At 40.6% G+C, this 16,035-nt stretch overlaps 1 protein-coding gene across 2 annotated transcripts in view; it reads left to right on the top strand.

Moving 5' to 3' along the window:
* Positions 1 to 511: 511 nt before the first annotated feature.
* PRSS12 (serine protease 12) overlaps positions 512 to 16,035 on the top strand; it is a 102,904-nt gene continuing 87,380 nt past the window's right edge. Inside the window, exon 1 of one of the 2 annotated variants that reach the window (XM_061585274.1) lies at positions 512 to 551. In XM_061585274.1, the coding sequence (XP_061441258.1) occupies positions 545 to 551 (7 nt within the window). In that variant the 5' untranslated portion in view covers positions 512 to 544. Of the gene's footprint in view, positions 552 to 6,113; positions 6,869 to 16,035 lie in introns of those variants that run through there. The other variant, XM_061585273.1, reaches the window with a different exon arrangement.

Consider the following 16,035-nt stretch of genomic DNA (forward strand, 5'->3'; position numbering starts at 1 on the left):
TGCATCAGAAATATGAGACACAGTGCCCCCTTAGTCAATCATTTCATTGACCAGGGCCATAGTGAATCAGAATTAAAATTTTGGATAATAGAAAAAGGTAAAGGAAGAGGAAAAATTCTGAATAATTTTTTGTTAAGGAGGGAGCTATTTTGGATCCACACTTTAAAAACCTTAAGTCCATATGGTCTTAATGAAGAAATTAGTTGGCTACCCATTTTATAAATTTACACTTTTCTCCTTACAAGGAGGACATATTTTATAATTTTATGTTAAAAAGTAATATTTCCTTCTGACTTAGTTGCTGAGCAGCAACATATTTGTTGAGTGCAATATATCCAGCACCTGTTTGGTTCTTTTCAATAAGTTTAGTTAGTAGTATTACTCAGTGTCATATGCCTTTAAGAATACATAACACAGATGTTTTGAAGCTGACTAATTTACAAAAGCCACACAGCTTTTGGGCCCTAATTTGTATTAAAAGAGCATTGGCTCAGTTAACTTTTTCTTGAAGACTAGTACCAAGTTACAGTGTCTAAAGAAGTGAATGTCATGTAAGTTTTTTTAAAAAAATATTTTTCTTCTTATGTATCTTTACTGTTTGATAATTTTGCATTTTTGCTTCTGTTTATTTTTGTACATATATTTTACAGATTTCCTTGGATATTGTATTATATTTAATTTTTGTTGAAGTCATATCAGTAATTTCCTTGGATATCGTAATATATTCAATTTTTGCTGAAAGTCATATTAGTAGTATGTATATTTCATATTATATTTACTTTTTTTTATTTAAAAAACCATTTTATATTTTTGTAAAAAAAGATATAAAAACATTGTATTATGTATTTGTTTAACTTCAGGCCATTGAAAAAGACATCATTGTCAAAACGCGTCTGGCTGGACTTTTCTAACAAAAAACATATTTCTCTTTTCTTCATAAAAGAAATGGACCATCTGAACAAAATTTGTACATACCAGAAACATTCTTTATGATGTATATTGTCTTTGTTACACATTTTTGAAGATTACAGTATTATGTTTGTCAATGTTTGATTTTTGTATACTATATCTTTTATATTCTTTTTCATTGTATTTTTTATGTGTTTTATTAAATTTACACTGAGTATTTCCATAACTCTATCAACCTTAATTCTTTAGTTTTACCTCAAGTATTTGTTAAGGTTCCATTAGACTTGTCTTGATTATAGTTCTTCAAAAATTTACACATGTTCACAGGAAATAAATCTGCACAAAACAATATATGTAGGTCTTACTGTTGTAAACTATAATTGTTTTTGAAGTAATTTAGAGAGCTGTCATGGGATACTTTTTGCTGGTGCTAAAAGAAACAAGAGAAAACAATTCATATATTCATAACCAAAATTTTGAAATTCCTTTCTCCAATCCAGCTAAAGTTAGTCATGACTATGGCTTCATTCCAAAGGACAATTATCAGGGAGTATGCTCTGTTGAACAAAGTGGCATTTACTTCTATGTAAACATGTTTAAGTTTGTGCTTCAAGGCTGCAGTCCTGTGCATACTTTACCCGGGGAGTGTATCCCATTAAATGCACATAGGATCAACCTGCAAGTCCCACTGAAATACTTTTTTTCAATTAATTTTTATTCAAATTTTCAAAACCAAAACAATACAAAAAGAAAAAACACAAATCAATAACTAATACAATAAAAAAGAAAAAAATATATAAAAGTATTGACTTCCGATTTGTCGTAGTTCAGCTATAAATCTATAATATATAACAAGCCTGTCTCTTAATAGATTATAAAATCACCTTCCTCCAGCGGTTATCTTAATTGGTTTCAAATCTCATTAACATCATATCATTTTATTCTTCCACAAAAAGTCAAAGAGACGTTTCCAATCCTTGAGATATATGTCCATCAATTTTTTTTCTAGATAAACATGTCAATTAATCCAACTCATCAAGTCTACTAAGTCCAGTAATTTCAAATCGCTCTTCTTCCATTATCCATATTGGTTCCATCTTCCATCTTCCATCTTTACGCACCAAATAATCTTGCTGTCATAGTCATATAATAAGAGTCTGATAGGAATTTCCTTTATCCCAAATATTTTCTTGCCATCAATTCCGAACGTATCACTGAAGTATTGTTGCAAAGCCGCAACTCTGTTCCTCTTTTTTACATGATACACTAGCACATCTCTTGAAGATTTTTCCATTGACACAAAACAGGGATTAATTCTGTTAACTTTCTCCATTTCAAGTTCCATCAAATCCTTCCAGTCCAGGAATTTTTTTGAACCGATAATATCTTTATCTCCAATCTCTTCAATTCCTTCAGGGACAGCGCTGAGTTCCAAACCGTAATATTTGTCTCCAGGATCCATCACAGCCAGGAAATCCAAATATTTTTCCATGTCCATATTTAATCCAATCTCCATAGTTTGAACCTTGCCTTTAATTTCTCTTTCATCCTTTTTTGGTTTTCCAGATCTATCTTTATTCTCCTTTCTCATAGAATCCTGAATTTCTTTCAGCTCCTGTCTCATTTCATCAAATTCAATTCTCCACACTGGACTATTATTTCTCAGTTCTTGTTTTATTGACTTAGTCCCATTCATTATTTTCTGAAACATGTCTAAAGATAAAGTCCCTTCTTGTACATCCATGATCTTCTTAATTGTCATTCTTAAAGCCAAAGGAACAAAACTCCTTCAATTTTCAATGTCCCAAGCAAAGAGCAGTTTATTTCTTTATCCAGTTACAAAGGAGTTAATCTTTCAAACCAACTGACGTCACACTCTAGACAGCCCTTATCTCTTATATGCCCAGAAGTGCAAAAACAGCTTTAGTTCACAGCGTCCAATTAACTAGTAGCAGAAAGAATGAGCAGATTCATCAAAAAAAAAAAAGTAGATCAGAAAAAATAGTCCCAGACATTTATTACACAAAAGTCTTATAAATCAAAAAGATTTTTCTTTTCTCTTCCAATCAGAAACCCCTCATCCGTTGAAATCTTTATAATGCTATTTTCCATGTCAGCTTTTTGCAATAAAAAAAAGATAGGCTATTTTTATTTTCTTCCACCTTAGTTCCGTGAGTAAAAGAGAAGGAAAGTTTTGGCTCACCCAGGTTTTCTTAATTGCTGATTCTCTGACAAATCTCTTTAGCTGTATAGATAAGAAAGTAATAAGCGTAGACAGGAGGATACTTGCCTGTTAGTCCATTTTTCTTTAAAGAAAAAAAACGGGTCACTTATTCAGCTGAGCTAGCTAGAAATCCTCGCTCCGTTCGAGCTGCTGGAAGCCCTTCTTTCACAGATAATTCTGACGAATTCCAGTCTCCAACAATCACAACAAAGCTGTGTGGGAAATCTCATGTTTCTTCCTTACCCGGAAGAAATTATCCCCAGTCAAAAAATACCCTTCTGACTGGATTTAAAACTGAAAAAGTTTCATCCAAGACGGGAGCCTGTCTCAGAGCTGCACAGGCGGAGGGATCCTCCTGGGAAGTTTTTCCAAGTCCCACTGAAATTAAGAAACATGCGCTAATATTCAATTGATTTCAATGAGGCTTTGTCATAGATAGTAACTGGATTAGGGGCACTCCATACAAAGGAATAGAAGAGTGCTGTGAAAAGCTTAAATGTGGATGCCTAACTTTATAATACAATTATTTAAAACTACTATATTAGACAGAGATATAGTAAGAGATAAGTTGCCAGCACATCCACAGTCCTGGATCCAGGCATCTTCAGTCATTGTGGAATCTGATGTAAGGATCTTGGTATGTGGGGAACACACTAACAGACTAAAATGAATGGCATAAAAACCACAGAGTAATTGAAAGAGAGAGCAGCATCTGGAATAACCACTGAAAACAATGAAAGAGAAACTGAATGACATAGATTATGAATGGGAATGAATGTGTCTAAACTGGAATTACATTATAAAGACAAACCATGAAACTGCTTTGTCTGGTGTAATTGCATTAACTCCAACGGGTCTTTATTTACTGTGGAGGAAGTGGCTTGGGGAACTAATGCCCTGATCCTAAATATTTTACATTTTCTGTTGATTCCAATGGATTTCCCATCTAATGTGTCTAGTTTGTACACATTACTAGCTTAAAATGCTGCTAGGTCTTTTTCCCCTCAATGTTTCCTCAAATTAATTTGGAGAAAATGCATCGAAACACAGTATTTCATAAGAAACACTAGAAAAAGGAAATATATGAATTGTGAATAATGTTGTGTGTACACTGCTTCCCAAACCCGTAATGGGAGCACATTGGGTGCAGAGTAAATGGGAGTGTGCACAGCCTAGGAGCGTGGTCAGAGGTGGAATTGTATCCCAAGTAAGGATAGACCAACCACAGAAACTTTGATGCACCCAACACTTTACATCAAATTGTGGCTCGCCATCATTCTTCTTTAAGTACCCTGGCTATGAGGTGATCCATACAAACATACAATTTAAAAAATCTGAGGTATTCTGGAGCATGCTGTGGTCTATTTAACATAAATATGAGCTGAAAGTTACTCTTCTAAATATTTCTATTATTTAGAACTAGCTAAAGGCTAAACACTAAGGGTTGTATTCAACTAAAGTAGCAAGATTGAAATCAATAAGTTAGTCATGTCTATTAACTTCAATGGGCCTACTCTGAATAAGGCTTGCATTGAAGACCACCCTAAAATGGAAAAATAATAACTAGGTAGGCTGGGCCCATAGTAAGTAGCTCCTTCCTAATCCCATCCCATCCTGTAGATGGGAGAGTAGTTTTCTGTGGTGAGGTCCCATCGGCTTACAGCGCAGCACATTCCTGGCCCGGAGAAGGCAGGCGGTTCTTATTAAACAAGCTGAAAAGCGTCAATGGAGAACCGCACCTCTGAGCACCACACGAGGCACAGAAACGAAAACACAGCGCAGACACGCCCCCGTTCCTCAAGCCCCGCTAGTCCTGGGATGTTTTGTTCTCGCTGCGCAGGCGTGCCCAAGATCTCCCGCTCCCAAAGTCACGTGCCTTCAGCGGTAGCTGGACTTAGCCGCAGATTGAAGCTGGTTGCTTTGAGAAAGAGGGAAATGAAGGCTGCTGCAGAAAGGAAACCAGCGGCCTAGAAAGCTGCCTGACGTCTCGATTTTTTAACCTATCAAGTCAGGGCCGCGGGGAGGGGATCCCTTTATCCAGGGAAGGCTGCCAACTCCCCCCTCCCTCCTAAGGATTATGAAGGAGATGCACGTGCAAGTCCGACTCTTTGCCAACCGATGCCGCTCGGGTCGCTCTTCTTCCCGGAGAGTCCGGCCCCGGTTGATGTCAATGGGCTCGTATGCCCCGGTTCGCAGCATGGCAGCAGCGCGTCCCCGTTCCTAAACGCGCACGCGGAAGGCTTCCCGGTTGGCCGAGATTCCCCCTCCAGTCCACCCACCAAACGACTTTAGGTCCCTTGTCCCGGCTGAAGTCCGCTACTCTCTGGTCCTGCCCGTAGCTTGAAGTGGCCCTGTTCACCTCTCCAGTCTGAACGTTTCCCGCTCCCTGGTAATTTTCAGGATTCATTTGGAGGCAGAAAAGTCTCTGGGACTTCGTCTCCAACACTTCCCTCCCCTTCAGTATTGGAGCTCAGGCTTCTCATTCGTCTCCTGAGCGCGTGCAAAGCGCTTGGCCTCCCCGAGTAATCACCACAACCAGCTTCCAGCGTATACATGTCATATCTGAGGATCCGTGTCGGAAAATGGTGGGGTTGCCAGCTAGCCCACCCGCGCGAAGGGGTGTCGATCAAACCTTAGTTTAACTAACAGATCCTGGACAGGCAGAAATGCAAGCAGCGAGTTTTTTCTCCAGCGTGCAGATGCAGTTTTGGGGTGGAAACGCTTGGCCAGCGTCTTTGCTGCCGGGGATACAAAACTCTGAAAGCCGCATATGTGAACCTTCCAAACTGGGATTGGGGGAGAGGAACATTTCTAAAGGGGGAAGTTGCAAATCCTAAATGCACTTTACCAGGAAGTACATTCCCTTGAACTCAATAGCGCAGACGTTTGAGTAAACCTGCTTAGAGTTGCGCTGTGAACGGATCGATAGTGCTAATACTCTTACTAATAATGGTTGGATCCAGATTTAAGTATACTCACAGGAGATGCCTTGAAATCAATGGAACCAGTCGTGACTAAGTTAAGGCCCATTGATTTCCGCGGATTTACTCTACGACTACGTCTGGTTCCAACAGATGAAGATGGTCATGGGTTGGATCAATGGTCAGCAGAGTCCCACCCTGTCTTGTCCCTCAGCGGGACAAGTTTGTCATGACCGATTTCCGTGGATTTCCTCAGTCTACGAGCGCGAGGACGGAGGCGGTGGATGAGTGCCGCGCTCCCCCGCTGGGGGGTGGGAGAGGATTAGTGGGACGCGGCGCGGCCCCGCCCTCTCCTTTCCCAGTCAGGGCGCGAGAGCCGAGGGGCGATGGACCAAAGCGAGCTGGGCTGGCACCATGACATTCGCCCGCGTGCTGCTGGCGGCGGCCGCCTTAGGGACGCTCCCTGAGCTGGGCCGTCCCGAGCCGGGTCGCTCATCCTCGCCTTCTTTTCCTGTCGCCCCTTGGGGCTTTGCACACCCTCAGCCGCGCTCCCCGCCGTCTCTGCCGCTCCAGCACCAGCAGCCCGCCGGCGGCTGCCCCCGAGGCAGCGGGCGCTTCGTCAACGTGACGGAGTTCGGCGCGGAATGCCTGCCCTGGGCGGACGTGCCTGCCTTCTTGGAGAAGACGCCTCAGGGTAGAGGGCTGCGCGGACAGCGCAACTTCTGCAGGAACCCCGACGGCAGGAGCAGGCCCTGGTGCTTCTACCGGAACAGCCGTGGCAGGGTCGACTGGGGCTACTGTGACTGTAGGCGAGGTGAGGCGAGAAAGAGACCGCCTCTGTGTGTGTGTGTTTGCGTGTGTGTGATAGGAGAGGAAAAGAGACCACACACCCCAACAGCTACCCTATTTGACACAACCCTTATATTCTAAGTGCTCCTAGTAAATCTCTTTCTGTTTTTTCCCTCCCTTTTTTTATTTGGGTGCGTGCACACGTGCCTTAACGTGTCCTGACTTTTCTTCTTGATAATTGCCTATATAGACAGTCCAATGGCTCAATTTGTTGCCATGGTTTAGGGCCAAACTAGGCATGAGGTTATATGCATCATAGAATCATAGACAAGTAGAGTAGGAAGAGGCCTGTAAGGCCATCGAGTCCAACTTCCTGTTCAGTGCAGGAATCCAATTTAAAGCATACCCGACAGGAGCCTACCACCTCCATAGGTAAGTGGTTCCATTGTCATATCGCTCCTTGCATTTCATGTGCAAGTTAGTTAGTTTTTTTTTAAAAAAATGCAAGTATTAGAGGATGGAGGAGAAGCTGATGATTATCAGGAGGCAGGTGTAGAACTGCTGTATGACTGCTTCCTCACCTGCTGTGGTCCTGGGGAAAATCTCTCCTCTGAAGCTTGTTTTTGAATTGGGAGGAAATCCCCATTGGTGCCAATGTGGGATTCTCCTCACCCCCTCCAAAGTAAGGGTGTGGAGTTTGCGGCCCTCCAGTTATTGCTGGACTACAACTCATTATCCCTGACCATTTGCTGTGGGGCTGATGGGAACTGGAGTGCAACAGCAGCTAGAGAGCCACAGGTTCCCTATCCTGCCCTCAAACCAAATGCCAAAGTCAGATCAGAAGAAGGATTTTCCTCAGGACTTCTGCAGAAGTTGGATTTCCTTTCTATATCTGCTCCAGTCTCAGTAACGATGCTGTTTACATTTTTCAAAATCTGCACATTAAATTCAAAGACACAATTAGCATCATGTCTAGTGAGGTGTGGTGGTAAATTTTGGGGTAATAATCTTTGGTGTGAGAGTTTAGGGGTATTGCACATCCACTTTTTTCATCTCTATGAAATGTTAAAAGGTTGAGATTATCATGTGGGGAATGCTGCCTTGCTGGTAAGCAAAGTCCTGTATCCTTCAGGATGTCAGTATGGTTGCTCAGGAGGGCATGGCTGAGCAGGTGGCTGTTTGCCTGCTGCTCTAATGTGACATGTTAATTCATTAAAAAGGCTGGCAATTAGTTAGGCAAGAAGTTGATTGTTTAAATGTTAAAGTGTCTTTGTGCTTGTTGCCCTGGTTAGCCACTGGAAAGTGTGTGTTGATTTCTGGAGTGTTTGTATTCCTGCATGTACTGTGTATTTTTTGTGTATGTTTATTGGCTGGTGAGATTTATGGATGAAAGAGAGATACTAAAAAGACTGATGCTGAAAGCCCATTAGAATGTATTGTTTTTTTCAGAATTGACTTAGTATGACTTAGTACTGCTTATTGTTATTAAACTTATTAGTTGCCTAATATTAATAGTCTCTAGCCTATTTACAATACTGGCTGGTAGATGCCATGTGATAAATGCTGCTCCAGTAGTATATTTACTTTGGGTAATTTGCTTTTACTTCTTGTGCATGTTTGAGTGTCCTGCTTAAGGTCTCAGCTGTGGTGTGAGTTAGCTAGTGAGTGAGTTTATGCAATACCCCCCCCCGAACCCTATTACTAGATTTCATGGTTGATGAATTAGGCATTGTATTGTGTACTGACTGATGGTGGCATGCAGGAGTTGGCTGTGATCTTCTGTGAGTGGGCAGCATATTGTGTACTGGCAATGCGTGAAATAACATTTATGGGTATTGGTTGCTGCATATGCTGTTTTACAGAACAATCTCACAAATGCTTATCTGAAAGTAAGTCCTTATGAATTCAGTTGGACTTAAGCCAAGGTAAGCATACATAGGATTACAACCTTAGTTATTTGTATGTATGCAAATAGATGGCAACCAGTTTTTCCCTTCACTTACATGGGTTATTTATTTATATCTCATTTATAATGTACCTTTTTCCATTATGGAACTCAAGATGGGGTAAACAGAGCTCCCAGATGCTCTTCCATCCAGACACTGACCAGAACCAGATTTCTTAGTCTGCTGCATCATGTGCCTTCAGACCATGCTATGTGTTGATGCCCAGCCCTGGGAGGCAAACTGAGGAAAGGGGAGGGCTGAAGTGCTTTCTTGCATACCGAGGAGAATGTGCCCCAAAGTTTGCAGAAAACAATTCTCCCTCTGCCTGTCCCCCAAAACCAGGTGGGCAAGATGAGGGCTGCTCATGCCCATTAAACAAACACATTGTTGGGAAACAAGTGGCCTGCCTGAGACCAAGAGGCATGCATTTTCTGACCCTAGTGCCACACAGAATCATGTAAAGTGTATGATAAAATGTTTAAAGGGTCATAACAGAAAGAATAATTGGGTGTTAGAACAAATTAAACCAGAACTATCACTAGAAGCTAAAATGATGAAACTGAGGTTATCATACTTTGGACACATAATAAGAAGACATGATTCATTAGAAAAGACAATAATGCTGGGAAAACAGAAGGGCGTAGAAAAAGAGGAAGGCCAAACAAAAGATGAATTGATTTCATAAAGGAAACGACAGACCTGAATTTACAAGATCTGAACAGGGTGGTTCACGACAGATACTATTGGAGGTCACTGATTCATAGGGTCGCCATAAGTCGTAATTAACTTGAAGGCACATAACAACAAACAGAAAGGAAAGTTGAGTGTTCTCTGTGCGGATTTTCTCTTTCCACTGCAGTTGTTTAAACTGTAAGACTGAACCATCCTTATAGTTTATATGCATGGAAATGGGAACAGGAACATGCACCCAAAGTGCCGGACTTTCCTCCCCTATATATGCAACCAGTTAGAGCCTCTCTGCTTGAGCAGTGGTCTTCTTGTTTATCTGTACTGCATTGCTTTCAGTGGAACGCTCACTCAGATGCACACCCAAATGCACACCCTCAGGTGGAAACTCATTTGGATGGCCTATTCCATTTGCAAGCAATACAGTGTGGACAAGGACCACCCACACTCTAATATGAATTTATTTGAATGTGCATCCAATTTAAGCATGTAGTTCCTGATCCAACAAAAATCCATCATGGGGAAATGTGCAGCTTGGAAAAAATAAAAAGAGAAATAAAAAGATTCTCCTACTAGCCCTGCCTGCCTTCTCTCTTCCCCCACTCCATGATTTGTTTTATCAATCCACACTAAATGTAACAACAACACATACAGTAACTATTTTTTGTGCACATCTAAACTTGTATCTTCATATTTTAAAATGTGTATTAGCCATTGTCTAAATTTATCCCCTTATTCAGATGCCCAAGGGCCCCGGCATGCCTGGAGCCAACCCTGATAGTTGTGCACACTTTACCCCAGTAGATGAACTTTTGCACACAGTACTTGTCTGGAGAACTGCATTGCAAAAGTTGGAGAAGTGTGAATTTCAATGGATGGCTGTGTTTTAGTTCTGTACTGTTTTTGAAAGTGCAGATTAGGTACGTTTGTCTTTAACTGCAAACTGAATTGAATTTATAGAATAGTAGAGATGGAAGGGGCCTATAAGGCCATTGAGTCCAAGTCCATGTTCGGACTCTGATTCTGACATTAAAGGCCTGATTCTGACATTGTGTGGCACAGACCTCCTGATAAGATGGCATTTGCAGGATGCCCTCTCCTGCAGAACTCAGTGATAGGTTGGGTATATTGGGGATAGATCTTTTAGGTATCCTGGTCCCAAGTTGTATAGGGTTTTCAACACCAGTACCCGCACCTTCAACTTAGCCTGGTATCTAATCTGCAGCTGTGATTTGTATATCTTTACTACAGATATTAATAAGGGACAAAAACTAGTAAAGATTTGTTATAAACTGGTAGTATGGCCAGATGTCATTTGATGTTGAACAAATAGATCGCAAAACATTTACTTTTAAGAGAGAACACTGTTCCTTGGAATGCTAGGGAGTTAATGGCCTGGTCCACACTTCATATTAACCATAGTTAAAAATAACCTATGGTTTAATGCATGGGTGGCTTGAAGTCTGAATGAGCTCCTCAATGAATAGCAACAGATCAGATGAGACTTGATAATTGGGTTACAAACTAGTGTATACTCGAAATAAAGCACATTAACACCGTAGCAAAGAGCTCTCAGCAGCGAGTGTGGCTACTATCAACATGAGGCTTAGAAGGAAAAAAGAGGAAGTAGAGCAGAGAGGTATAGCTGGAGAGACAGGAAGGAAGCAGAGCATTTCCCCCAGTATCCCCACCCATCTCAATAAGGTATAGATTAACCATTTTGAGTTCAGGTTCTCAGTGACTCTCATTTGAGTCCTCAAACATGGCTAACCCCCAGTTCAGAGGCCTTATTCAACTTCCTAAGCATTTTTTTCTGAGCCCCCAAGATGCCACCAATTTGGGTGGCAGCAAAATAAAATAATGTAGACACAACACTGGGGTGGGCAGAGGCCGGTACCGTGGTAGAGATGTAAATTGCCCCCTACCTGGTCATCAGATTGATCATTTGATGAATGGAGAGAGGGCAATAACCCCTCCTCCTCAGCTGATATGCATGGATAAGCAATGGGAAGGGAGGTCTGTGCGCATGTCTGCCTGTGTTTGTCCAGTGTAAATGTGAGAGTATACATGACAGAGTGGGCACACCCATCCCAGCTACTCCTGGTTTGATGTGAATGAACAGAGTCTGTTGCATGCTGCTCAAAAGTCCCTGTTTTCATCCACTCTGCCGTGCTTTGGCATGCCAGGGAGGAAACAGCCCAAAGGATGGCTTCATATTATGTGTGAACCAGCACTTTCATTTTGTTTACCTCTTATGGCTTGTTTGATGGAAACAAACCATGAATGCTGATTTTGCATGTAATTTGAAGCTGGCTTCTGGTTTGTTAGTAGTTTGCTGCTACCCATGATGGCTATGCTCTGCCTACATAATCAGAGGCAGTATGCTTTTGAATATCAGTTGCTGGAAACCTTAGGAGGGGAGTGTGCTCTTGTGCTCAGGTCCTGCTTGCGGGCTTCCCATAGGCATCTACTGTGAGAACAGAATGCTAGATTGGATGGGCTACTCGCCTGATCCAGCAGGCTCTTCTCATGTTTGTTTCCTCCTGTGTGCACCAAAGGAAGGGGCAAAGCAGGGACTTTTGAGCAACATCCACCAGCTTGCCAGGATAGAATAAGAGAGAATAAACCCAACAGTTTGGCATTTCTGTCATGTTTTTACCCTGCAGTGCATAACAATAGAATGTAAGTATTTTCCACTTGAGATCATCTAGAAATGTCAATGCTTGTAATTTTAGATCTATTACAAAATAGATGATATATAGTGTAATTCAAGGGAGATGCTGGAATATAGTATCATTCAAGCTAACTAACTCTGGTGGAATAATTGCAATTCTGTAACTTTGAAATTTCTGCACTTTTTTGGAAATACTTTTTTAAAATATAAGTAATGGTGCTGAAAGTAACTAGCATCAGCATGTTAAAATAACAATAGAATCAAATATACATATCATAACAAAATACTAAAACAATAGAAATATATACATCATGAAAGCAAGAGCAATATCTAAAACTAATTCTCAGCTATCAGTGGTCTAATCTCAAAGGCCTGTCCAAAGGAGAATGCTGTTGCTGATCTTCTAAAAACCTAATAAAGTAAAATCGACTTCACATTCTTGTTGTAATTTAGAAATTGTTGAACAAATTCTCATTATGGCTCCACAGTACAACTGCCCCCCCCAATTATTCCCAAGTGAATGGCACATGAGTCAGTTAGACTACTGGCAATTACATGTGTGTAATATATGAGAAATCTTAAATCATTGATCAGTGATGTCATGAGCTGTAACACTATGGAACTGCAGATAGGTACTCAGCCAATATATGCACAGCTTTGGGAGTTGCAGATCTCAGGAGTGATAAATGTATAGTAATTCTGAAACTTCCACTTTGGGGTGTGGATGGGGAGTTGATGGATATATATTGTATGAGTGAAGAACATTGTTTTTCAGTAGGACTGGAACAGGCCAGAGTCTGTTTCACCTACACTCTGTGCTTGGTCTTGCCTCATACAGCACCTGCGACAAGTGAACGGAGTAAATCTCATCCATGCTAGTCTGAATTCCCATTCCAGCTTGGACTGGAAAGTGTAACACAACCTTTTCTAAAGGGTAAGAGGAGATATCATATGCGTCTGCTTGGGGCCATTCCAAAGGAGTTCTAATTGCCAGGCTGAATATAAACAACATGAACTGGCTCTTGATAACTTCACGTTTAAAAGTTTGGATGCAGTCCAAAGAAAGGTGCATGGAAGTCCCACCAAAATCACTGGGACTTAGCTGATTAGAATCCAAAGCATGGTTACTTGAAGTAAGTTCCGTAGTAAGTTTTTTTCATTTTGTGAAGCCTTTGGAAAAACTCATAATCCCAATACTCTTTTGTTCCTAAGCAGAAATACTTAGCGTAATAGAAATATTCTGGAACACATATTCTTCACCTGTTAACCCCTGCCTCAGTTTCCCTCCTTGTTTTCCCTTTGTGTCTATTTTTAGTAAGGGTTAGGGGCTTGCCAGACCTAGTCTGTGTAAAGTACCATATACTTAGATGGTATTATATAACTAAATAATAACAATCAATCCAAAGGAAGAATGTTTAGGATCAGTTTATTAAGCACTTAACTGAGTACTTCTGTTGGTTCCATTCAAACACTTCTCATTTCAGTATGGCTTAAATATGGCTAAATTCCCTTACAGCGGAATGAATATCCCCCTCACAATAAGTGTGATATTTTACTGTGCTTATTACTTATCATCCACATTATATTCTTTCAGAGTTTATCGTTGAGCTCATTTTGGTTCCAGATTTATTTTCCATTTTGAAAAGGACAAATTAGAGTTGGAAATGAGCATCAAGGAGTCCAGCACATCCTGACAAGAACAGGGTTTTGTATTATTCATCTGACTTTAATCCTGGGATAAGCGATACAATGAAAATACTAAGTTATCTGTGATGAGTAGAGATTAATATTTCTTTGAGACAGTGAGCTGGTTTGCATGTAATGCTAAGCCAAACCATGTCTTAGCATGAATGTGTGGATTTCTGGAGAGGAGATTGGGGCCACTGCTGCTACACTACCCAGAGCTAAACTGTGGGTTGGCTTAGCATGTCATCTTAACCTGGGCTTATGGTTTGTCTCCTTCAGACAAACCATGAGTTTATAAACCCAAGAAGAAATCTTGGTTTGGCAGGAGCGAGGTCAACCATGTGCTTGGATTCAGATGACATGCTAAGTCAAACCATGCCTTAGCTTTCAGCAGCTCATTAGCAGCAGTACTGGAGGAAGAGCAAATCAGCTATAATTTGTCCTCAGGGAACCCTCATACTAAGCCATGGTTTGGCTTAACATTACATGCAAAACAGCCCATAGAATGTTCTGTATATAACTACATCGTTAACAAGCATGTGTGGCTAGAATACTTTGAAACTGCTTGTTTGTGGATTTTGGGGGCTGACTGTCTCAGTATAACCTGAAGTAATCTCTGAATCTTGATTCTGTAAGCAAGTCTTTAGGGGTAGAATAAAGCAGTAAGGAACTTTTAGTGTCGCAACTACATGGGATCTATATCTTGCATTTTCTGACCTCAACTATGTGCCATGGCATATTCCTTTCCTTTAAAAAAATTGTTTTTATTAACTTTTGTTCCAAAAGGCAAGTAACAATATGTCTAAACAAGAGAAGCTTCACTCCCCGCCTCTCCAATCTCCTCCCTTAACTCCAAACCATTATTTGTCCCAGCATTATGCCCCCTCCCTCTTTATCCCCCAAAGCAACACAAGACAGCAGTGCAAAGAAACCATAAATTCACAAATTCCTTTCGTATTTGCGGCTCATCCAAAACTCCCTGTCCACCGTTGCGTATGAGTGGCAGGAAGTTGCATAGTTTGCTGTTGAGAAATCACGTAAGCAATTAAACAGGGCCATTCTTCAATAAAGCCATCTTCCCTCTGCGTCCCGTTCAAAGCTCAGACCTATTTCATTAACATTTCCATTATCTTCCTTTTGTTTTGATGGGGAACCTGTGATTCCAGCTCCCATCAGCCCCAGACAGCATGGCCAATGGTTGGTGATGATGAAAATCATAGACTAAATATCTGAAAGGTTACAGATTCCTAGTTCTTGTTCTACATACAATGAATATGGCAGTGGCCTGCCTCCTAGTTTGAGACATGCTGTTTATAGAGAAGAATGATCCCTCTAGCAAAGAAGAGTTCAGCCAACAGATCAAAAATGAGCCTTGTGGAAGGTTATACTGATGCCTGTGGCTGTTAATCGAGCAAATGTGTTGGTGGCTGAAGAGCAGAACTAATGAATAATACTTTCTATGTAATATTGGCTATTCCGGCTGGTATAAAAATAATCCTATATGGCTGACAAGTGTTAAATTAGGGAGGGAAAAGTAGGATGCCCTTTATTTATTTATTACATTTATATCCATAAACTCCAGCCCCTCACTCCCATTAAGTTTAGTCAAGGCTAACATGGAATACACTTCTGTAATTTTATATGCAACCTGCATATATATGCTGTATAATATGCAACCTGTGTGTGTATATATACAGCAAAAGAACTTGTTTCACTTACAGCACACATCCATATTTTAGTGACTGTTATAAAAGCTTCATAAATGTCTCAGAATGACATATAAAATACCTTGTTTTTGAAGCTGAAACATATTAACAAGTTTATTATTTGTATGAATTGTGTCCTCAGTTTTCTGTATTTCCATGTTTTTGTTTTGTTTTTGCTACCTAAGGGTTTCCGTATTTAAGGGTAGGGTTGTTTCTTATTTCGTTTCTAGACTTCAGGAAGTATGGACCATAAATTCACATGAGCTTTCTGAAGTGGTGTTTGGTTGTGGTCAAGCATGAACAAATGCAATTTTTGGCCTAAAATAAACTCCTGGCATGTATGTCATGTATAATATTATATAGGTCCCTGAAAAAGCTATGTAATCTATGTGATTGTTTTCTAATTCCTTTAAACCCGGTGGAATTAGATGGGAGGTAAAATACAGCATCGATCCCTGCCTATGTTTTGTGGGTTTTTTTAAAATGTCTTTTA

Source organism: Rhineura floridana, chromosome 9, assembly GCF_030035675.1.
Source record: "Rhineura floridana isolate rRhiFlo1 chromosome 9, rRhiFlo1.hap2, whole genome shotgun sequence".
Lineage (NCBI taxonomy): Eukaryota > Metazoa > Chordata > Lepidosauria > Squamata > Rhineuridae > Rhineura > Rhineura floridana.